Source organism: Petromyzon marinus, chromosome 17, assembly GCF_048934315.1.
Source record: "Petromyzon marinus isolate PM22_M1 ecotype Great Lakes invasive population chromosome 17, UKy_Petmar_22M1.pri1.0, whole genome shotgun sequence".
NCBI classification, from domain to species: Eukaryota; Metazoa; Chordata; class Hyperoartia; order Petromyzontiformes; family Petromyzontidae; genus Petromyzon; species Petromyzon marinus.
This window is the reverse complement of record NC_133683.1, coordinates 12,145,071-12,167,866: the sequence shown is the minus strand read 5'-3', so window position 1 is coordinate 12,167,866 and position 22,796 is coordinate 12,145,071. Positions and strand designations below refer to the sequence as shown.

The 22,796-nt window shown below is 55.6% G+C and overlaps 1 protein-coding gene across 4 annotated transcripts in view; it reads right to left on the bottom strand.

Moving 5' to 3' along the window:
- The window catches only part of LOC116943328 (uncharacterized), a 158,806-nt gene that overhangs the window by 12,238 nt on the left and 123,772 nt on the right, over positions 1–22,796 (bottom strand). For all 4 annotated transcript variants that reach the window (XM_032956122.2, XM_076067630.1, XM_032956123.2 and 1 more), the window contains 6 exons: positions 6,023–22,759; positions 4,155–4,469; positions 3,157–3,352; positions 1,889–2,041; positions 865–999; positions 374–438 (listed from right to left, as the gene is read on the bottom strand). In XM_032956122.2, coding sequence (XP_032812013.2) covers positions 374–438; positions 865–999; positions 1,889–2,041; positions 3,157–3,352; positions 4,155–4,469; positions 6,023–22,759 — 17,601 coding nt within the window. The remainder of the gene's footprint in view (positions 1–373; positions 439–864; positions 1,000–1,888; positions 2,042–3,156; positions 3,353–4,154; positions 4,470–6,022; positions 22,760–22,796) is intronic.

The window sequence follows — 22,796 nt, the reverse complement described above, 5'->3', positions numbered from 1 at the left end:
AGTTTCAAAGTATGAAAAATAAGAAATAGGTTTTACCATTTCTGGCAATACAACAGGTGCTAAGATGTTCAAACACCAAAGACACCTTTTGCAAGGAATCAAGTCAGCATTAACCAGACGTACTTGTGGTGAACATGCAAACAAACATGGTCTGATAATTATTCTATATGCATTGTCTTTGAAACTGATTGAAACTCAAAGGTGTCTATTTGGTGTTTGAACATCTTAACCACCTGTTGTATTTCCAGAAAGGGTAAAATCTATTATTACTTTTTTCAAGTCTTGCAGTCCATTTGTGGCAAGCACTTTGTGTGTAAAGTGGCCCACGCAGCCCTCTGCAGTGCAATTCCAGTGGCGAGTGCGTGGGACTTACTGCCATCCTGCAGAGGCGACTCCCTCCAAGAGGCAGTCCACATCTCCGGCCGATGCCGCCTGAACCTGCACAAAAGACATAGATCCCCCGTATCGCTTTAACAGACTGTTTGGGGCAAGTGCTGTTCGTAATAAAGACAAATATCCCCCGTATCACCTTAACAGACTGTTTGGGGCAAGTGCTGTTCGGAATCAAGACAAATATCGCCCGTATCGCCTTAACAGACTGTTGGAGCAAGTGCTTTTACATCATAACCTTAACTCGACTCACCTTCCCGTGGAATTTCTATGGGTACAAAAGTTGCTAATAAGTACAGCAATTAAATAATGCACTTCAGCGCATTACGTAACATATTACACGGTGCACCTAAACATGCACCGCTATATTTCACGAGTCACATAGACATGCAGTGCATAATTACATTACGCAGTGCACATTGGCGTGCAGTGCTAGATTTCACAATTCACACGGGCAGTCAAGAGAGCGCTGACCTCCGCCCTGGTGGTGCTCAGGACGCCGCGAGCGATCGCTTGGTATTCGGCAACGTCCGTGGGCGGCGGCGGCGGCGGCGGCGATGTCGGCAGCGCCAGCCGCTCGTAGCTCCGTCGCCATGGCGATGGGGTACTCTGCGGGTTCATAGTTCAGAGGTCAAGGGTAGGTATGCAATAATTAAGGCACCCCCCCCCCCACCACCGGCAATTAAATGAATTGTCAATTCTACGCGAGAATCAGCCGGGGTTTTTTCATCTTGTCTTTTTTTCGGTCTAATTTTATATAGTTCTAGATTTGAAGCTTTCGTGACTGCAAGGATCCATACTCTTTGGTTCTATTCGGTAAAGTCACGTCTGGTCCTTTCACCTGATGAAGGCCACTTGTGTTGTGGCCGAAACGTCGTGAATTTTTTATATAGTTCGCTGCATAAGTCCACATTTCACATGAGCATACCCATTTAGAACTTAAGGGGGGGAACAAACAAACACAAAAAACACGGAAAGGCGCCTGAGTCAAGAATCGAACACAGGCTCTTCTAGCCGCAAGGCGAACGCGTCTGCGACTGCCCTGCCACCCTGCCGGCCTGCCACCCAAAGGCATCACCAATGCGCGGCCTGAGCGAGTCTCCACCTACAACTAAACGAAATTACTTTTATTTCACCAGGCAAGGCCCACTGAGCTATGTAGCTCTTTTTCAAAAGTGACCTGGCCACAAATGATAGCTCAACAAAGTGGTTCATCACGTGGGAACGTAAAGCATCAGCCAAATACTGGAAACACGTTGATTTTAAATGCGGAGGGAAAAAAACCGGAGGACCCGGAGAAAAATCCACTTGACCACGGGGAGAACACGCAAACACCAAATATACAGCGGGCGTCCGGGTCGGGATTCAATCCACAACCTCCTTCATACCAGGCGAGGCAGTTAACGTCCCGCCACCGGCTCCACGCCCCGTTCAAACCCCCCTCGCCTGCACCGCGGCGCCGATCGCGAACGACGGCCCGAGCCGCGGCGCCACTCACCGCCACGCCGAGACCACGGCGCTGCAGCGGGGGACTGCGGCTGCTGTAGCCGGACGTGGGCAGCGAGGCGAGGCTGCGGCTGCAGCTGGTGCACAGGCTGGCGGTGCTGGCGCTGACGTCGGCGGCGCCGGCAAGCACCGCGCGATGGTGATCCTGCGGGAACGGCGACGGTCGGTGGCGGATCGGTCGGGCCGGGCGAGCACATTTTTTGTAAACAATTGCTTAGCTTTTTTTTTGCCCACGTTCCGAGTTGATTTTGCTCGACCAGGCAAGGACCAGGACAGAGACTTATTTGCAAGAGTGAGTGAGTGAGCAAGCTCAAGTTTATTTTGTTTAACCAGGCGAGAACTCAAGGGTCCAGGATAGAGTCTCGTTTGCGAGAGTGACCGGGAGTTATTAGGCTGCCGGAGGGGGTGTGCGGTGATGTTTGGAGTTTAGAGTCCTTGGCTGCGATCAATTTACACGCGATATGCCACTTCGTTGAGCTATCATTCGTGGCCAGGTCGCTTCTGAAAAAGAGCAACATAACCCAGTGGGCCTTACCTGGTAAAATATTTTTAAAAATGTAAATAGTTCAGTTTATGTATAATGCAAATTGAGTAATTTGCACCATCACACCGGCACACAATGGCCTACTCTTGCGAATGACGTCACGGGAACTTTAACGTCTATCGTGAAGCGCACGCCGCATATTCTTTCGGTTAATACAACTGTGGTATTCACCAGGGCGGCCGGCTGGATTTGAAACGTGAAACTTCTGCAACGGGCGGTGATGTCACTGGCGTAGTAATACATTCCAATTGTGATACAGGGTGTCACGTAGTAGGGACAAAATGAATTGGAGCGCTTGCGGTGAGCAGAGCCTCTTCAACCCTTTGTCTCATTCACATCGAGTCTCGAGTTTTGTATCTCGCTTGTATTATGCGTGCAAGTTTGACAACCCACCTAAATAATTCAATACGTCTATCATGGGCATCAGAAGTGATTTTAACCGCCGACTCTGAGCACTGTTGCACACCTACCAATCAGTATTTCTGTCCGGTCACCCACCCGATCGATCGCCCACTCACCCGCTCGCCCACCCAATCGATCGCCCACTCACCCGCTCGCCCACCCGATCAATCTCCCGCTCACCTGCTCACCGACCTGACCGATCACCCAACTGCCCATTCGACCATTCGCCCAGGTCGCCCGCTAACTCGCTCACCCGCTCGCCCAGTTGGCCGCTCGCCCAACCGAGCGCGCGCCCCACCCACCCAGCCACTCACCGTGGCGGAGGGCGTGGAGCCGCGGTGGTGGCTCAGCCGGCGGCGTTCCTGCAGGGCGCGTTCGCGGAGGCGGTGGCGGGCGCGCTCCATCTGGGCACAGGCTTCGTCGCGCGCGCGCTGGTAGCCCCGCAGCAGCTGCTCCACCTCGGCCGCGCCGCGCGACGATCGGCGCCAGCCTCGCCCGCCGGCCACGCCGCTGCACCACGCCGGACCGCGCGGCAGAAGCGGAGAGCGGAGAGGATTACGCACCGGAGCGAGCGATTGTAGGACAACGACAACAGACACAGATGCCTCATATACAAGCCCACATTGAACCAATGCTGCTGATGATGTGCACTCCCGGAAGGCCATACAGCCAGACAACTATGGGAAGGTGTTATTTAATTCGCTGTACAGACCTGTGCTGTTAGCGAGCACCTATTGCAGCCAGCGTACGATCACGTGGCAGCAAATAGATTCCCCGTGTAGCCTACACCGACTGTTGGGGCAGGTGCTACAAGCGAAGGCCTCTTTAGACAAAGATAGGTTAAAAAACAAATGAAGAGATGGGGAGGAAGAGGGGCGGGCTGGGAAGAAGAAGTGCGGCAAAGACGAGAAGGCAGCTACAGGGCGCCACTGCTGCCATAAAAGTCATGGCCGGGCAATAGGCAGCGAATTTAACCTAGAACTATTTTATTTTAGCAGGTAAAGTCCACTGAGCTATACAGCTCTTTTTCAGAAGTGGGCTGGCCACAAATGATAGCCCAATGAAGTGACATATCATGTGCAAATTTATAGGAGCCAAATGCTCTTAACGCGTGATGTTGATTCTAAATGTGGAGTGAAAAACCGGGGGACCCGGAAAAAATCCACGCGACCACGGGGAGAGAGACACCGCAAACTCCAAATATACAGCAGCAGGCGTCAGGGTCGGGATAAAACTCATGACCTCCTGTATACCAGCCGAGGGAAATAACATCTCGCCACTGCGGCGCCCTAGTGAAGAGAGCATCCTCTACCAGGCTGAGCTGTAGGCATCGGCTTCAAGGCGCGGCACCATCTCGTCACCACCGTCGCCGCCACCGCCGCCGCCGGGGCCGCCACCGCTGGCGCCGCCCAGCCAAGGGATCGGCGACGGCATCCTCGTGGGCGGGCTCCAGCGTTGGGCGCGATCGCCGTCGGAGCCGCGACCGCCGGACGGGGTCTCCGCGGTGACGGGCCGAGGCAGCGCCAGCGGCGGGCTCGGCTTGCGGGGGCTCAGGCTCCGCGAGCGGCGGAAACGGCGGAGGCGCTCCTCACGCTCCCAGCGCAGCCCCTCGATGACGCTCGCGTGCCTGCGGTGGAGGAGAGCACGAGCGCACCGCCATTATTTTACCGCGCTACGTTAATCGTCGTCGTCATCATTGTCATCACCGGCAGCGGAGGCGGCGGCAGCAGCCACGAACGATCGGCCGTTGGGCGAAGGCCTCCCCAACTGAGACGTCGCCATCCGTCAGGCTGCCACGATGCCGCACGGTCCGTCTCGCTCCGGCGCACGGGCCGATCCCGCCGCTACACCTCCGCAGCGGGCGGCCCCTCGAGAGCGTTCCCCTCCTCTGGCTGATCTTTTCATTCCGTGACGTGAGTCTCGCCCCATCGGCCATCGACTCCTCGAGCGATGGGTCCTGCCCGGGCCAGTTTACGTTTCTTGACAGTCAATAACGATCCACCCAGATCATGCGCATGAGCTAATCTCGTTGCCCCGTTTCCACAGTCGAGGTAATCTGTGCTATTAAGAGTAAATGCATATAATATAATATTATTGATTTGCCCATAAAACCCACGGTCGGCCCCGAGACTTTTGTTCTACATTGGCATGTGTGGCCATTTCCATGAATGCATATTTGGCTTTTACGAGATATCCAGAGCACCTGGAGAAACCCCACGCATACTAGGCGATAATAACTCCAACGGATAGATCCACTGCTGTACTGCAATCTCTGAGCCACCTCCCGAGCCAGTAATGCCCAAAGGCCACGATGAGACCACGGGGCTCGGATAGCGGCCCAGTCTGAGAGGGCTTTGCCGAGCTCAGCCGGCAGAGATGGGACACCAAGGGTCCATTTGGTACGAGGTTATGCCTCCAGGTTTGAGGCAGCGCTTTGATCAATTTGTTCAGTTTTCTGTAGAGTAAGTCCTAGATAGCAACACGATTTTATAGAAAAATGTTGTTCACATTACACCATCCTGAGAGTCACCATGCCCACTTGTTACAGACAGATAGGCAAACATACAGTCATCAGGCTGGCAGACAGAGGTAACGTATTACAGTATTCCCTCGTTATAACAATCTTGCAATCCGATATTTCGGCTATCTGCGAATTGCATCTGGAATTCTACACGACTGCATCGAGAGAGAGGCAGAGAAAGAAAGGGTTGAGAGATAAAGTAATGAGAAAGATAGATACAGAGAAAGAACTTCTCGAAGCTTTAGAAACATTATCCGCAAAATTTGCAATTCACGAGCATCTCCGGAACTATTCCTCGCAAATACTGCAACACGTTTAACCTTGGCTGGAAAACGTAAAACATCACGGGCAAAAGCTAAACTATAAAACTAAACTATTTTTATTTTAACCAGGTGAGGCCCACTGAGCTAATACCGCTCTTATTCAAAATAGACCTGGACACAAATGATAGCTCAACGAAGTGGCTTATCATCACGTGGGAATGAATATCAGTCAAAGCCAAATGCGTGATGCTGTTTCTAATTGTGGAGGGGAAAAGCGGACCACGGGCAGAACAGGCAAACTCCAAATAAACAGCAGGCGTCAGGAGTTGGGATTGAACCCATGTCCTCCTGCACACCGGGCGAGGTAGTTAACATCCGGACACTCGGGCGGCGTACCTGCGCAGGAGCTCCTCCGACGCCGTTGGGGGCCGCGTCGCCCGCTCGGAGGGGGGCCCGTCGTCCAGCGCGCGCAGCATGGCGTCCGTCTCGCCCAGGGCGTAGTTGAGTTTGGCCTCGGCCAGCTCGACGCTGAGTGGCCGACGGCTGACGCCCCCCGCTGAGAGCAGCGTGGCCAGCACCATCTTCCGCTCGCGCCTCAGCTCCTCCAGCTCCATGGCTCGCGCCGCCATCTCGTCACCGCCGTCGCCGCCCGCCGGCTTCCCGCAGGCCACGTCTGCCCCCCGTGTCGCCAGCCCTTTGGCCCTGCCTTCTGTCCTCTCCGCTGTTGCTGATTTGTTGTCTTGGTGGTGGTGCTGCTGATGGTTGTTGCGTTGGTCGGTGCTCGATGTCGTCTGGTGTGTCGCATCGCGTTCAAGCGCAGCGTCAATCTTCCCTGCGGTTGGCTGACTGGACGGATTGTCGTCGGGCACGTTTAACTTCTGGACGGATTTGTCGGTAGATTTGGAGGACGGGGGCTTCGAGATTTCGAATCCTGGACTTGATCCTACTTTGTCACTGCCAGCTCCCGACCACGTGAGCTCTGTGTTCACGAGCCGCGGTTCTTCACCGGCTGACAGAGGCACCCTCTGAATGGGACTTGGTGAATCGGAGGAGCGCGTCTCTTGTTTGTGACAAGTTAAAATGACAGGGCTTGCAGAATCACCTTCCGGTTTGAAATTCGAATGCGCAAGCTTGACTTCGCCGTCAGAGTGCCGAGGAACTGGTGTCCAGATCACCCAACGTGGCTCGCCTGAATCAACATGAATTGTCGCATCAGCGTTGGCACCTAAAGCTGACCCGATCGTGACCTTTGTTCCCAACGAAAGCTCGCTAAGGTGCAACGAAGTCTCGTGGGGAACGGGCTTTCCCAGAGCCTCTTCTTCGGAACAGTCCGCAACATTTTCAGCACGGTACACTTCCGCAATCATGGGATTCGCATCACCATCAACCGGCGACTGTGCCGGCCCTGCTAGCAGGCTCACCTGGATGCCCGACCAACCGTGAAACTTGTCGTGCTGTGGCAGGTCTGACGGCAACGGGCTGAATGATTCGGCTCTGCTCGCGCCGCCCCCTTCCACGGCGTCTGCGGCCTCGTGCTCCTGCGGTGGAGAGGCGCCGATGGGCCGAGCATTGAGGAGCTCGTCGGTGTCGCAAGACCCCGTGGAAAGAACGCTTTCAGCCATCCTCTCTGCCTCCTCGTCTGGCGGCCGCGGCGGAACGGCGAGCGGTGGTGCCCCGCTGTGACGACGCGTTCGACCCGGCTCTCCGTCGACGGCGGCAGTACCCGAAGAACGTCCATCATCCGCTGCAGGAAATTCGAGCCGCGCTTCGAACCCGCCGTTGCCGCCGTCGCCGCCGTCTTCTACTCCGACTTCCGTCCTCATCACCGGCGACTCCTTCCGCTCCAGATCAAATGCGTCCGGCTGACAAACGTGGCCCGTGCATCGACCGGCGCTGCGGGCAGGTCTGCCGTCGACGCTGTGGCTCAACGCGTCCCATTCGGTCTCGTCGTTGGGCGAAGCAGATATACCGCGCGATGAAGACTGCCTCGGCTCTCGGCCTGACGAAACACGCTCGGTGAGCAACACGTCGGGCTCGCTCTGCCTCTGCTGCCGGCGTGGATCTGCCGCAGGCGCGGCCACGGAGCCATCGGTCTCCCCGGCGATCCCTGGTCCCTGCCGCTCTCGAGAAACCGGACAGCCCCGCTGGTTTGCGCTGACCACCAAGATGGGCGATGTGGAGCGGTCGACGAGGACTTTGGTTGCGATGGCGTCTGCATGCATCCTTGAGCGGGGGTCGGGCACCGGCACGTTTTCCGCCACTCCCCTCGCGGGCGTTCGTGGGCGGCTCACCCAGTCTCGGCCTCGCACGCTGAAGGTCGTGGGGTCACGGGGCTCTGTTTCCGCGTCCGATCCCGTCACCTTGATGATGACACTGAAGGTTTGGTTCTGAGACGTCTCAGCGAGTATCAGCTGCCGGTCCCCCACATACATGCTGCTGCTGCTACCACCACGACCACTGTCTCCATGACTGTCAAGCGAAGTGCACTTGTCCGTCTGTGTACCGACATCCGCGTGAGTTGTCGCGCCAGCGTCGCTCGCTCTCGGTGGGCGACGGAGAGACGAGGAGTCAGCAGAATTCACCACTAACTCGGACGGGCTGAGCAGGGGTGACTGAAGGCCAATGTTGCCCAGAAGATGAGTGGTGTTGATCAGAAGCTGTGACAGGTGGAGAGATAAATTGTGAAGGCTTCTCCACTGATGGCGGCCTAGGAGTTCAGCAGGTGGCAGAGGTGACGGCCCGGTGTGTTGACATCCTCCCAGTCCGACGTCGGTCACGCCAGCGCCGGCGATCCTCGTCTGCGTGCACCTCTCCACCGTGACGACGAAGTCCGAGGTCCCGGCGTCCGCTGCCGGCGTCACCGCGTCGGTCGACGACCCGCCGTGCCGTGATGGTGCGGTGAGGTCATAGAACCCGTAGCGAGACTTGTGCTTGCGGCGGCCACGATCTTCGGGCAACTCGTCGGGGCTGCAAAGCCACGGCCGCGAAGCGGCGCCGTCCGAGCTCCCCTCGTCACCGCTCCCGAAGGTTTTCAACAGTTCCCGGGACACCTCCCCTGAGCCGGAGCTCGTGCTGCCCCCCGAACTGCTTGACGGCTCACCCCGGTTCACGGCGTACGAGCTCAGGTGAGAATCAAAGGGCAGGCCCGTGCCGTTAAGGTCGTTGTCCACACTGGAGCTGCGGTAGCGTTGCACGGCTCCCTCCCCGAGGTCCCGGCCCGCGGCGGTGACCTCCGAGGAGCTGCCGAACAACGCGCGCCTGCGACCGGCGCTGCGCCTTCCGCGCTGCTCCTCCTGCCACCGCTGGCCGAACGGGTTGACGTCACTCGGCACAAAGGTCACGGCTTGCTGGCCGCATTCCTCACCGAGATCGTTGCCTGCAGAGCGCTGGGCATCGTCAACGCCGCCGCTCGAAACCGCGCCACCCACGACCGTTTGGCCGTTAGCGCCGCCGGTTGCTTCTGCGGGCGATTGCTCTTTCACTGGTACAGTCGCCTGACTATGTGTCATGTGACCATCTCCTGCTGTCTGACTCGGCGTGGCACTGCCTTCAACAAGCTGCTGCTGCTGGTTTCCGTTCTCTCCCTGTGACTCGCTTGTCAGACTCACATCTGCCGTACCATCTGTTTGACAGGACCTTGGCCCCGTGCCGAACTTTGGTTGCGCGTGTTGGCAGAAAGCCTCTGTGCTGCCGTCTTCTTCTTCCGAGGTGCTGGACACCACCGAGTGGAGTCTCGGCTCAAACACTGGCGTCACGATCATCTCGTCCCCACTCTCTGAAAACAAGTACGACCTCCGTTTCAACCATTCACCGCCCACGGGTGAGCCTTCGGACACCTGGGGATACGCCGACAGAAGGTAGTCGAGAGGATGCCCGATGCCCAGCGCTCGTTCCTCGTGTCCGTCAGGCAGAATGCAGCACCTGGATGCCTCGGCAGATCTCGGTCTGGAGCTCTTGGTATGGAATTTCCCTTTGCCCTTTGCGTCGGCTGACCTCGGTCGCTGTTTCAGCACCGAAGGCGGCTTCGACTCGTCCTGATGCCTCTTGCCGAATCTCGGATGCTCCATCGCACTGTCATATGACGCGCGAGCCGCAGCGATGGGCGCGGCGGTTTCACGGTTGCCGCCGGCCTGGCCCGCGTGGCCCGTGAGCACCGCATCTGCGCGCGGCCGTGCCACCAGCGAACACTCCGCGTGGGAGGGCCTGTGGTGAGGCCCGGAGAACGGCCTTCTCCTGTGGACTTGCGGCTCCTTCCTGACCTCCTCACTGGACGACGTCGACTCGGAGGCGCGGTTCCGCCTCGCCTGCTTGACGGGCCAGGCCGTGCCGCCAGCATCATCGTCCGGTAGACGGTGACATCCTACCGACAGCCCCCGCACCCCTCCATCGTTCTCGCTGCTTTCTGTGGAGAGAAGGCCACCGCTTCGGCTTGCCGCTGAGCTCCGCATGGTCTCGCTGCCCGAGTCGCCGCCTGCCACACACCCGTCAGGGCAGAGGCCCCCAACTTCGACCGTCGAAGCGCCCGCATTCGCATCCTCGCCACCGCCGCCGGTGGCTCTCACGGCCGAAGTGGGACTGGCGCCGCCCGCATTCACCGCGATGTCTTCCGGCGCGCTAACCAAAGCAGGGACCATCTCGACGTCGCTTAAGATGTCGATCGACGAGTCGGCCGTTACACTGCGGCTGCTTGACAACCGCCCGCCCGTCCGGCGTGGGAGGGGAAGGGAGGAGCTGCGTCCTTCGTCATCTTCCTCCTCCTTCCGGGCCGGGCTTTCTTCACGGTCGATGGCCCTCCCCTGGTGGTGCCCGATGGCCTGCTCCAGTAGGTGGCGCAGCTGCTCTCGCTTGGCGGGCGTGAGCTCCCCTGAGGACGACGCGAAGTCCTCGTCCCGCGGGTCCGCCATGATGTCGAGCCGCCATTCGGCCTGGGAGCCTCGGTGCTCTTGTTCACCAGCGGCATCTTCGGCAGGATCTTCGGCAGCGCGAGACCGTGCGGCCGTGGCCGGCGTGATCGCGAACGATGGCGCTTGCGTGGCGATTGTCGCCACGTCCGAGCTCCATTCCGCCGCCAGTGTCCGAGCGGAGCCGTCGCTCAGTGCCAAAATTGTTCCCTCGTCTCTTGGATGAACGTGCAGAATTTCCCCCGGCTCTTGCTTCACGTCGGCGCATTGCTGATCCGCACGCTCTGAGCTCGTGATGATGGATTCCATCAAGACACCTCGAGTTCCTTTGATGGGCAACATCTCTCGCTGCCTTTCCCCATTAGCATTAGCCTCTCCTTCGGGATCTGAAAAAGGCTCCTGTCGGGCTGTGTTGATGGATTGATCATCGGCCTCCTGCACCCTCTTCAAGGCTGATTCCTCTAGAGAAATGTTAATTGTACGACACTGCTCTTGTTTTGCCGTCGGTGAAAGGTGTGGACTCGCAGGCTTGACCCCGCCATCTGTAAACACACAGGCCGATCCAGGACCCCCATCGGAAGCAGCATTAAACTCTTCATCCGGCTGTACTGCAACACCATCGGAGGCACGGCCACCCTGAGTTTCGTCGCTGAACGCCAGAGCAGACGTTTCCCCCTCTGTGAGACCACCGCCATCCTTGCCGTCGCTTCCTGCAGGCCCTTGTGATGGAATGGCGGTGTCGTTTCTGCTACCACTGCCATCTGCATCATCAACAGCGCCGGCCAAGCTTCCGACCACTTCGGTGCTCCCTGCCAGCTGCACTGCGTCTGGTCGCGATTGAGCTTCACTGGACGGTGGACGATCTGAATCTGCCACAAGCTTTCCCGTTCTCTGCCGCTGCCCTTCGTCGACGTGAACCTCAGCATTCTCAAATGGAAAACAGAGGTCTCCTGCGACCGCTTCACACCCGCAACTCGCAGTTTCACCGTCGGCACCATCATCGCAAATTATGAAACTATCTTCACTCTCCTCGGGAGACAAGGGCAGGCTCTTTGGAAGCGCGTCAACATTTTCGCCGCTCGGCAAGTTGTCCACTGGTGTAACTTCCCCACCCACGTCGGGACTTTTATCGCCGGGGTCCTCGGAGCCTGAGACTCGTCGTGAAAACTGGACTCCTTCCTGCTCGTCCACCGGGACTGGCGATGGTAAACGCTGGGCCCCTCGCGCTTCAGCGGTGCCGATCATTGCCGCGTTTTCCTGCTGACGGGATTCACGGGTGACGTAGCGTTGGCCGTCTGCGCCGGCGAAATCTGCATGATGTACGTTTTCGCCTCCTGCAGAATTCTGCTTTTGGTTCAAGTCAAGATCTCCATCAGCGACTTCGTGGGGCTTGGGAACGTGGGAAATGTTGTCTTTGAGGCCGCACAAATTAAGAGCTTGCACTGAAGATGTCGAGGTCACATCATCTTCTGTTCCATCCGATACATTCTCATCTTCATTACCCTGAGGTTGGAGCAGGCTAAGGTCCAGTAAAAAGCTTGATTTATCAACATGCCCTTCACTGACGCCGTCATGAAATTGTGCTGCTTCTGTGTCAATTTGCTCAGAACAATCAGTGCAGTATTCCACATGGAGATCCATCTCCGATGGGTGCCTTGCTTCACCATGGGAAAATCCAATTTCTGATCCGGGGGTGCTATCTAGGTCATCTTCCCCATCATATGGATATTCAATAACTTCCATCGAATTATCACGCTTAAGGTCGACGTGCTCTGAAGAAATGCGTTTTTCACTCTCTGCTGAGTAAATGTGCTGCGTTTCTACACCAACGATTATGGTCTGCGTATCTACCCCTTCGTCCAAGAACTCGGCGTTGCCCTCCGTGTCAACAATGGCAAAAGAGCCCTCCTCCTCTTCCTCTTCGGGCCTCAGTCGTTTATCATCGCCGGAGGAGTCTGTCCCTTTGGCCAGTTTACTCGCGAGGACTGCGTCGCCGGCGACTCTCGCGCCGTCTACTTCCTCGACGACATCGTCAAACGAGATGCTCTGCATCCCGAACATGGCATGAAAAGCTTTCTTGAAGGCGGCCGTCATCGCCGGCGAGAGTCTCTTGTCCAGAAAATCGCTTCCCCCCGCCGCCTCCGACTCCTCCTCTCGTTCGCTGGCCCCGTCGCCACCCCCCGCCGTTGAGGACGCCGTGTGAAAGGAATCCACCGAGTATTCGGAACCTCTCGGCGTGTCTTCCTCGTCCCCGCTCACCGCCGCGAACCCGTGTCCATGGTCGACCTCTCCGGCGAGGTCGTACCCCGCGGTGAACGCGTGACGTCCGCCCCGGAGGTCACTCGCAGACGACAGCGAAAGCACGCAGTCGTCGTTCAGGTCGAACGAGCACTGGGAAAAAAGGGGGCTGGCTGCATCGTCGTCATAGTAGCCGCCACCGCCATCCCCGTCTATGCCGTCCACCGTGTGCTCGAACTCCTCCGGCACCGTCTGCAGACCTCGCTCCCAAACGCCGTCCCCCGCGGTTGCGCTGGAGGCCACCTGTGGCTCGTGCATGGAGGGGGCCTTTTTGAGCACCCCCCTCGCGACGACGTGTGGCAGCTCTGGCGCCACGCTCGTCCCTTTGCGGGGATCGTCGAAGCGGGAGCAATAAACGCCACGAGGCTCGGGCGGAACCGCGACAACGTAGATGCTGCACTCAGATTGTTTGGTGCTGTCGAGCGACAACACTTCCGGGCCGACCGCGGGCAGCGACGGTTTTTGGTCCAGATGTCTCGATTCCTCGTCCTCGCCTCGGCCTTTTGACCCATGTTTGTGTTCGCCGGTGCCAATGAGGGCTCGGTGAGGCCCACATTCCGGGCTCTCCAGCAGCGTTTCAGAGGAGGTGTACCCGCTGTCCTTACGGCTCTGCGTTGTCTCCAGCTTGTGATGGATAGCAAGGTGGTACCGAGCCTTCCTCGATGACTGCGAGATCTTGCCGACCTTTGCTTCAACATCCGTCCGATGATCCACGTGCCCACTTTGGTCACTTTGCATCTCGGTGCTCCCCACACTGATCACACCGAACTCATCGCAGACTCCACTGTCCTCGTGAGGCGATGGTAGCTGTGCATTCACGGTCAAGCCCGAAGAACTCCCTGGCCTCCCCGTTTCCTGTCGTGATGAGGCAGGCGGCTCAATGTGGATCGTAATTTCAACGGGGGATTGTGTTTTGCCGTCGGGAGGAGCAGGTGAGCAAATGTCTGTGATCTCAGGCTGAGGTCGGGTTGCAGACTGTCGTGCAAACGCGGTCTCCGGGTCGGATGTCGCTCTCATCGCAGTCCCACCCTGGACCACTATTTCCCCACGCCCTTCAACCCCCGCGTTCTCACACTCGGCAGCGAGCATCAGTGCCGAGCGTGCGTGTGACTCATCGTCCGTCCCCGCATTTTCTTTCGCGACGGCGGTGAAAATGACCCGGCCTTTCTCATCGCCAGGAGCGAGCAGCTCAGCTTCCCCATTGCCTTCGGCGGTAAGTTCCGGGCTCACGCCGTGCACAGCACCGCGGTCTTCTGATTGGCATTCTGGTGAAAGCGCTACTGAAAGCCCAAGAGATTGTGTTTTGCCTTCAGAAGGAGCAGGCGGATGACCCGCAGCGCTCTCGGGCTGAAGCAGGACAATGACAGATTCTGCGTGGTGCAGCGAAGAAACACCCTCCAGGTCGGGCATCACTCTCGTCGCCGTCCCATGCTGGATTACTATTTCCTCACACTCCTTAACCTCTGGGTTCTCACACTCGGTCGCGTACACGAGTATCAGGCGCACGCCTCGCTCACCGTCTGCCGCTACATTTTCTTCTACGGTGAAGCCGACTCGAGCCTCGCCGCCGGCGAGCGGCTCTGCTTCTTCGTTTTCAGCGATGGCGTCTTCAGTCAGACTGCGCGCAACGTTGCCATCTCGCATTCGATGCGCCGATGAACGCGGCGCAGAAAGCCCAAGAGAATCTGTGTGCGGCGGTAGCCCGCCGCACTCTACACCGTAGCCACGATTGCCACACGCCGTCTCACGATTGTTCACGTCGCCGGTTTCTGTTGTGCCATCGCCAAACACCTCGACGCTAATGCCAACGATCGCCTTCGCGTTTTCGTCATCCTCCATTGCACCTTCCGATGATGGAGCCTTTGCTCTTTCCACCGAATGAGAATCTGGTGCTGGCGATTCACTGCAGTGGGGCTGGCAGGTTTCAACGGGGTGGGTCTGAGATTGTGGGTTGTCGAAGTGAAGACCATCGTTTTGGTAGTTCTGAAGTCCTTCAGATGCCTCAGGGTCTTCCGTTAACACCATTCCAGAATCGTCATCGCTACGTTGTTCAGCAGTATTAAATGTTTTCTCCACGTCAGCTAATTCGCGAGTTTCTTTCACTGAGATAGAATCAACTGGTGGTTCCTCTTTAATATTATCTTCATCTTCTGTTGGAGATGCTACAATCATCCCAGCAACTTCATCTTTATCAGCGATGATATTTTCTGAACATGTCGTTTCTGTGTCCACGTCTACATCATCTGTTGTCACCTCCATGTCTGATATCTCACTTGCTTCTGATACACCTACGGTGGTAGCCATGAAGTCTTCTTTTAAAGCAGCGTTTTCTTTTAAAACTTCTGATGTGCTTGCTAAAGACAGCAAATATGTTTCCTCAGAAGTAGCAGCTGCAAGCAGTTGAGATTCATCTGATTGAGAAGTTGGGCATATTCCAAAGTACTCTATCTGAAGTTGGGGGCTGCCTGTGTCAAGGCCAAGGCGTTGGTTGAAATCGGTGTCTTCTGCTGTCCCAAGTTGCGTGGCATCATCTCTTTGTGTTATCACGTTGCTCCTAACATGGTCTTCCATTAACACGGTCACAGAATCCTCATCGCTATGGTGTTCCGCATGTTGTTCTGAATATACTGTTTCCACAGCAGTATTAAATATCTTCTCCTTGTCAGCTAATTCGTGAGCAGGTTTCACTGAGACAGCATCAATTGGTGGTTCCTCTTTAATTATCTCTTCATCTTCTGTTACAGCTGCTACAAATGACACACATCCTGTCGGTGATGAAATTATCTCACGATGTTGGTTCTGGTAGTTATGAAGTCCTTCGGATGGCTCACGTTGAGGAATACTGTCCAATTCTGAAAGTGTACCATGAACAGAAATGTCATCCTCTGTCTGAACCATCCCAGTGTCTTTATCTTTATCAGTGGTGAGATGTTCTGAACGTGTGGTTACGCTGTCCATGTCTACATCAGCTGTTGCCACCTCAATGTCTGATGTCTCACTTGCTTCTGCTATACCTGCCATGGCTGATAACAAAGAAGCCGCTTTTTCATAAGGAGCAACTGCAAGCAGTTGAGGTTCATCTGATTGAGGTTCATCTGATTGAGATGTCAGAAAAAATCTAAGACGTTCTTCCTGAAGTTGGGGGATGCCGGTGTCAAGGCCAAGGCTTTTCTTGACATCGGTGTCTTCCGCTGTCCCAAGTTGTGTGGCATCGTCTGTTAGTGTTATCACGTTCCTCCCAACAACAACAGGGTCTTCCGTGAACACCGTTCGAGAATCATCATCACCATGGTGTTCTGCGTGCTGTTCTGAATATACTGCTTCCACGGCAGTATTATATGTTTTCTCCTCGTCTGCTGATTCATGAATGTGCTTCACTGAGACAAAATCAGTTGCTGATTCCTCTTTCATAATCTCTTCATCTTCTGCTGCAGAATCTACAAATGATGCATATGACACATGCCCTACTGGTGAAAAAATTAGCTCACGATCTTCGTTCTGGTAGTTATCAAGTCCTTCAGATGTCTCATGTTGAGGAATACTGTCTGATTTTGAAAGTACACCATGAGCAGGAATGTCATCCTCTGTCTGAACCATCCCAGTGTCTTCATCTTTATCAGCGGTGAGATGTTCTGAATGCATCGTTTCTGTGTCCACGTCTATATCAGCTGTTGCCACCTCCATCTTTAATGTCTCACTTGCTTCTGCTACACCTATGGTGGTAGCCGTGACGTCATCTTTTGAAGCGGCGTTTTCTTTCAAAGCTTCTGTCGTGGCTGCTAAAGACAGCAAATATGTTTCCTCGGAAGTAGCAGCTGCAAGCAGTTGAGAGTCATCTGATTGAGATGTCGGGCAAATTCCATGGGACTCTTCCAGAAGTTGGAGGCTATCTGTGTCAAGGCCAGTGCTTTGGTTGAAATTGGTGTCTTCTGTTGTCCCAAGTTGCGTGGCGTCGTCTATTTTTGTTATCACGTTGCTACCAACAACATGGTCTTCCGTTAAGACCGTCCCAGAATCATCATCGCTACGGTGTTCTGCGTGTTGTTCTGAATATACTGTTTCTACAGCAGTATTCAATATCTTCTCCTTGTCAGTTGATTTGTGACCATGTTTCACTGAGACAGCATCAATTGGTGGTTCCTCTTCTATTTTCTCTTCATCTTCTGTTGCAGATGCTACAAATGATACACACCCTGCCGGTGATGAAATTGGCTCACGATCTTGGTTCTGGTAGTTGTGAAATCCTTCGGATGCCTCATGTTGAGGAATACTGTCTGATTCTGAAAATGCACCATTAGCAGCAATGTCATCCTCTGTCGGAACCGCGCCAGCATCTTCATCTTCATCAGCAGTGAGATGTTCTGAACGTGTCGTTACTGTGTCCACGTCTACATCTGCTATTACCACCTCCGTGTCTGATATCTCACTTACTTCTGCTACACCTACCGTGGTAGCCATGACATCTTCTTTTGAAGTGTCATTTTCTTTTAAAGCTTCTGCCGTGGCTGCTAAAGACAGAGAAGGCATTTCTTCATAAGTAGCAACTGCAAGCAGTTGAGATCCATCTGATTGAGATGTCAGCCAAATTCCAAGGGGCTCTTCCTGTAGTTGGGGGCTGCCCGTGTCAAGGTCAAGACTTTGTTTGACTGTTTCAAGTTGCGCATCGTCATCTGTTTGTGCTATCATGTTGCTCCCAACAACAGGGTCTTCCATTAACACCATTCCAGAATCCTTATCGCTTCGGTGCTCTGCGTGATGTTCTGAATGAACCGTCGCTGTGCCAGTGTCACATACGCCCTCCTCGTCTGCCGGTTCATGAGCGCGTTTTACTGAAGCCGACTCAGTTGGTGGTTCCTCTTGTACAGTATCATTTATTTCCTCTCCATCTTCCGTCGCGCATTCTAAAGGTGACACGCGGCCTACTGACAAGGAAACAAGCTCGCGAATCTGCGAGTTATCTGCGTGACATGAGCTGACGAATTCCGTTGACAATGAGGCGTTTGTCAATTTGAAACCCGACCTCTGTCCCGAGTTAAATTCTCCCTTCGCCTTCTGGTGGGAAACGTCCGCTTCCGTTACCATATGGGCAAGGACGAGCACTTCACCTGCTGGATCTGATGCCGGGAGTTCACCTCCGTTGGCTTCAATTCGTCGCAATATAGCTGATTCCTCGCCAATACCCAAAACACACGCGATCACTTGCTCAGCTGTTGCTTTGGTTTCTTGTTCCGTTGCACCAGTGTCGATTGGGGCCTCATCATGCACAACCCTCGTCTCAGATTTAAGAGACGAGTCTTGCGAATCGCCATGTTCAAGTAACTGGCATTCACGCTCACGGCACGTGTAGATGTAAAGAGTTTGTGGCAGAGACATTGGCTTATTTTCGAGATCTCGTGCTCCCGCACCAGTGGCATCTGTAACATCCTCTGTTGACGCCAGCCTGCCGTGATCATCTTTCAGAGTTCCTTGATCCTCCAGACGAATCATCCCTGAGACGCCACCCGAAGCATCGCCAACCTCCCCCTTTGCCACTTTAGCTTCCTCTACTGCAGCGGCCTCAATGAGAATTGCTCCAGATAAGGGTGTGTATGTGTCTCTATCGTTGGGTGTGTGTACGCCAATGCAACTTTCTTTTTGTCCTTGGCAACTCGCATTGATCCCCATGTGTAAAGTGGTGTCGTGCAATTCATCCTCTGATATGGCATCACTATTGATCGTTGCCGCCGATGAAACTGCTCCTGAGTCTTCTCCATCTTCCATCGACTTTTCCGAAAGTGCAGCATGACGCACGAGATTAATCATTCCTGAGACGCCACCCAAAACATTGTCAAACCCCTCCTCTGTCACTTTAGGTCCCTCTACTACTACTGCAGTAGTTTCAACGAGAGATTTCCGAGATTGAAAAGTGTCCGTGTCTTTATAATCATTGGCGTTCAGCTCTGAAAGTATGGCGTGACTGCATTCACCAGGATCAGATTCATTTGCTTGAGGTGCTGCTGTACGGGATGTCTGCACTGCAGCATCGCTGCTCTCGTGATGTTCTTGGGAACTCAAATCAAGTCCTGATGGTAGGACACCGTGAAGATCCTCTGCTGTCTTCTCATGTGTGATGTCACATGATGGCTCTGTTGTAATGGTGCCACCAACAGAAATTTCCTCCGATGGAACCGCTGCTGCTGGGTCTTCTAAGCCACCCATTGCCCTTTCTAAGGGAACATTGTGTCCAATTTCTGAGACGTCAGAGTCAATGGTTCGTGTTGTGTTAATGCGGGCAGAGACAATCTCAGGAGATCTTGACTGAAATTGTGGGACACCTGAATCAAGAGCAAATCTTCGGTTGTTCTGAACATCCTCTGCTTCCAACGCTGGCAGATCAAAACTCCCTGCAGCTCGTGTGTCACTGATGCTGCTTTCCGTGGTGTCCGCTTTATCTGATGACACATTCGAAGTCTCATCGTGGAGCTCAGGCAGACTGCGCAGAGCAGTAACCTCTTTAAATTCACTGCCGACCGCAATTGATTTATTGTCCAAAACTGCTTTCTCAACCTCAGGGTTAGCGATTTCCACGTGCATGCTTCTCTCTGCATCGTAATGAGTATTACTCATCTCATCACGCTGCATGCCACACTGCCCTTCACTAATTCCTACAGGACTGTTGGGCAGAACGTTTAAATTGTCTCGGACAGTTTCTTGCATGGCAACATCCTCATCCACACCCTGGTAACTATTCGTAACACATTCCTTGCCAGACAACGATAGCTCTTGGTCTACGGTCACATTTGAACTGCTTATAAACCCTCCATCTTCTTCGCTGAGCTTGATTAATTCACTTTCGATTTCAGTGGAGAGTGGTGCTCTGCTTTCGGAAAGCTCCTGAGAATTTAAATTGCTCTCGGCCTGTGAAGGGTTGTCAACAGATCTTATGCTATAAGTTGGGGAAACACCTCCGAGGTCAGAGTCTGCCACCTGGACATCTGTCACGTCTCCTCGAGGTGTAACATTTTGCTCAGGATCCACGCAAAACACAGATTTGCTTCCAGGCGAAGGCACGCACGTTCGCGATTCACTCGGATGGTCTGGACCGACATCTCCTGAATCTGTGAGATTACTCAACTCAGGTGAACACTTTAAGTCTCCGTGAGCTTTCTCACCGGCCTCCTCCTGTTGAGCAATCTCTACTTCTGCCACCGAGTGGGTAACAGCAGTATCCGTTTCTTTTACTGCCAGCCCAGCGTTTTCACCTCCATCAGACTTACACTGCTGTGGAAGACTCACTTCTGAAACCAGATGCTGATAATTCACCGTCCCCTCTTCCCCTTCTTCACCTTTCGCCATTGCAGTCGACTTTTCTATCACCTCCGCAACAACTGCCGATTCCGGTCTTGGACTATCAGCCTCAGCTATAGTTTCTGAGAGTACAAAACACGCCACTTCAGCAGACCCCAAATCGATTGTTTGTTGCGAAGTTGCAGGAGACGAGTCAGTTTCACTTGATTCGTTGGGAGATATGTTGTGGTGGGGAACATCCAAGTCTGCGCTTGGCTGGGCTGTGCTGTCAACTTCTTTCTGGCCCGGTCTCACCTCTCCTCTCACGGCCACAGCTGAGTCGTCACCTCCTTGTGCCGTCTCATCTGAAGGCGGCGGGTTATTTGATGCCCCTTCGTCTGCGAGTACGCTTGGTTGATTTGCGGGAGGCACGGCGGCTTCACGAGAGTCCGCATTCAAACGCTGATCGCCCAACCTAGGCCCAGGCTCGTGAACATCTGCTTCCTGTACAGTGACGTTAACTCCTCCTGTTGCAGCATCGCCACCACCTGAAGCAACACACTCAGCAGATTTGTCATTCTCAATCACACCTTGTTCTGCGCGCCCTGGCGATGACGTGGCTCGTCGGGCACCTGCGTTGGATTCTTCAAAGCCAAGTGGAATTTCTCCTTGCAGGCTGTCTTTTGAACTTTCACAACTTCCTGTGCCACCTCCTAGAAGCGCGCCACTCCCTGCTCGAGCAGAACGACAGGCGTCACTTCCTTTAGGTGGGTCTGATTGAGGAATGCTGGTTTCAAGTAAGTCTAACGAAATGGTCTCAGATGACTCGGCAATAGGTCTTTGGTGGTCATGGACCTCAACCATTACACGTGGTCGGTCGGCGTCGACATCTGCATCGTCTATGGCATCTACGGCAACTGAAATGTCCTCTGCTGAAACTGGCTCAGAGAGACTGGCCTCAGAGCCTACGGCCACTACACCTTCACGAGAGCTGCCGTCAGTCTGCCCGTAAAGCATTGAAGGGGACGGCTCAATTATTTCCGACTCCGCAGCATCTGCAGGCAGCTGTCGAACAATTTCATATTTCGCACGTGAAGAGCCATCCTCTCGTTCCTTCACACCCGCATCGGCATGGCCATGGAGATGTTGCTGTGCCGCTAAAGCCGGCAAGGAGGGACTTGGAGCGGCTCGATCAGCGACCTCGGCATTGTGCTCGCGGTCACCAAGCAAGCTGGATGGAGGCGTTTGTCCTTCCGTCGGCTTCGGCGTCCAGTAAAACTCTGTGGGCACATCTCCGTGCTGTCCGTCAGCACCATCCCCAGTCAGAGGGGCGTACGGCGAGTGAGGGACTTCAAAATCGACCAGCTCCGTGAAGCAGTCTGGAAGGGATGAGGTGCGCACCCGCGGCCCCTCCCGCATCTGGGGTGGCAGCACCGCCCGGCTCGAATGGCGCAGCGAATCCGGCGACAATGGCCCTTCACTGTCGCTGCCTCTGTCGCACGACCACGAGTGGCGCTCTGCCGCGCACAGGGCGCTCTCCTCTTCATGCAGCCGCTCCTCGAGCACCCTCAAGTAGGCCGAGGACAGCGAGTCCACCGAGTTGAGGCTGTCGTCGGAGAAATCACATTCGTCGTCGTCGTCATTGTCGTCGTCCGTGCCGTCGTCAGGTGCCTCCTCGTCCTCCAGAAGGACCGACGATCGGACGTCGCTCTCCAGCGGATCGGCGCTCTGCCACCGCCTCGGCCTCGGTGCCAGATCCTCGACAGGGCGAAGGTCTTCTTGGGAAACATGGGCGTCGCGGAGACTTGACAGCTCCACCAGGGAGATGGCCGCCTTGAGCGCGCACAGTCGTGCTGTGCCGGTGAGCGCGCGCGCCGGCTCCATGAGCCGCTCGCTCCTCGCCGGGTCGCGCAGCTCTGTGAGCGACACCGCCGCCGCCATAACGCGCGATCCGGCGACCTTCACCCCCCGGCGGGGCGACGAGGCAATCGGCTCCGCCAGGTTTCCCGTGGACCTTAACTTGACAAGGGCGTCGGCGCGGGCGGCCGGGCCACGGGACTCGCCGCGACACCCGCCGTCCCACAGTCTGTCCACGCTCTGTGAAAACGGACGCGGCGGCCTGGCGGGCGACACCCCCACCGGTCGGCCACTTCTCCCCGATGGAGGCTTCCTGTGCAAGGACGGCCCCGCGGAGGCCTTCCCGTCGCCGCCCCTGCGCTCGCCCGGCAGCAGCTTGCGCGAATCCCCCTTCTTCTTCCCTTGCGGCTTCTGCTCCGCAAGGTCATCTTTGCTCGGCTCGGGGGCTTTCCCCAAGCCACCGGCCCTAAGTGGCTGCACGGCCCTTTGCTCGCTGGGTTTCATCGAGCCCTTCATGGGCCTCATTTTGGGATTGACCGTCGGCACGAGTGGCGCCCTGCCCAGAGCTTCGCACGGGCTCTTTGGCACGCCGTCGGCCGGCGCCTCCGCCTCTCTCTCGCCGCGATCCTTCAAGCTGTGCTCCTGTCCGCCAGACCAGGACTTCGCCACCCGTGAATCTGGCCTTCCCTTGGGGCCGCGAATGGGCGACACCGCTCTCGGGAGGAATTCCTCGGAGCGAGCTTTTCGCGGGAGAGTCATGAAGTGCGGGCTCGGACGTGCTGCTTCCGGAGGCAACTTCCTCTTCAGATAGCTGTGAGTACAGAGCGGGAAAATAGCAGCACAAAACT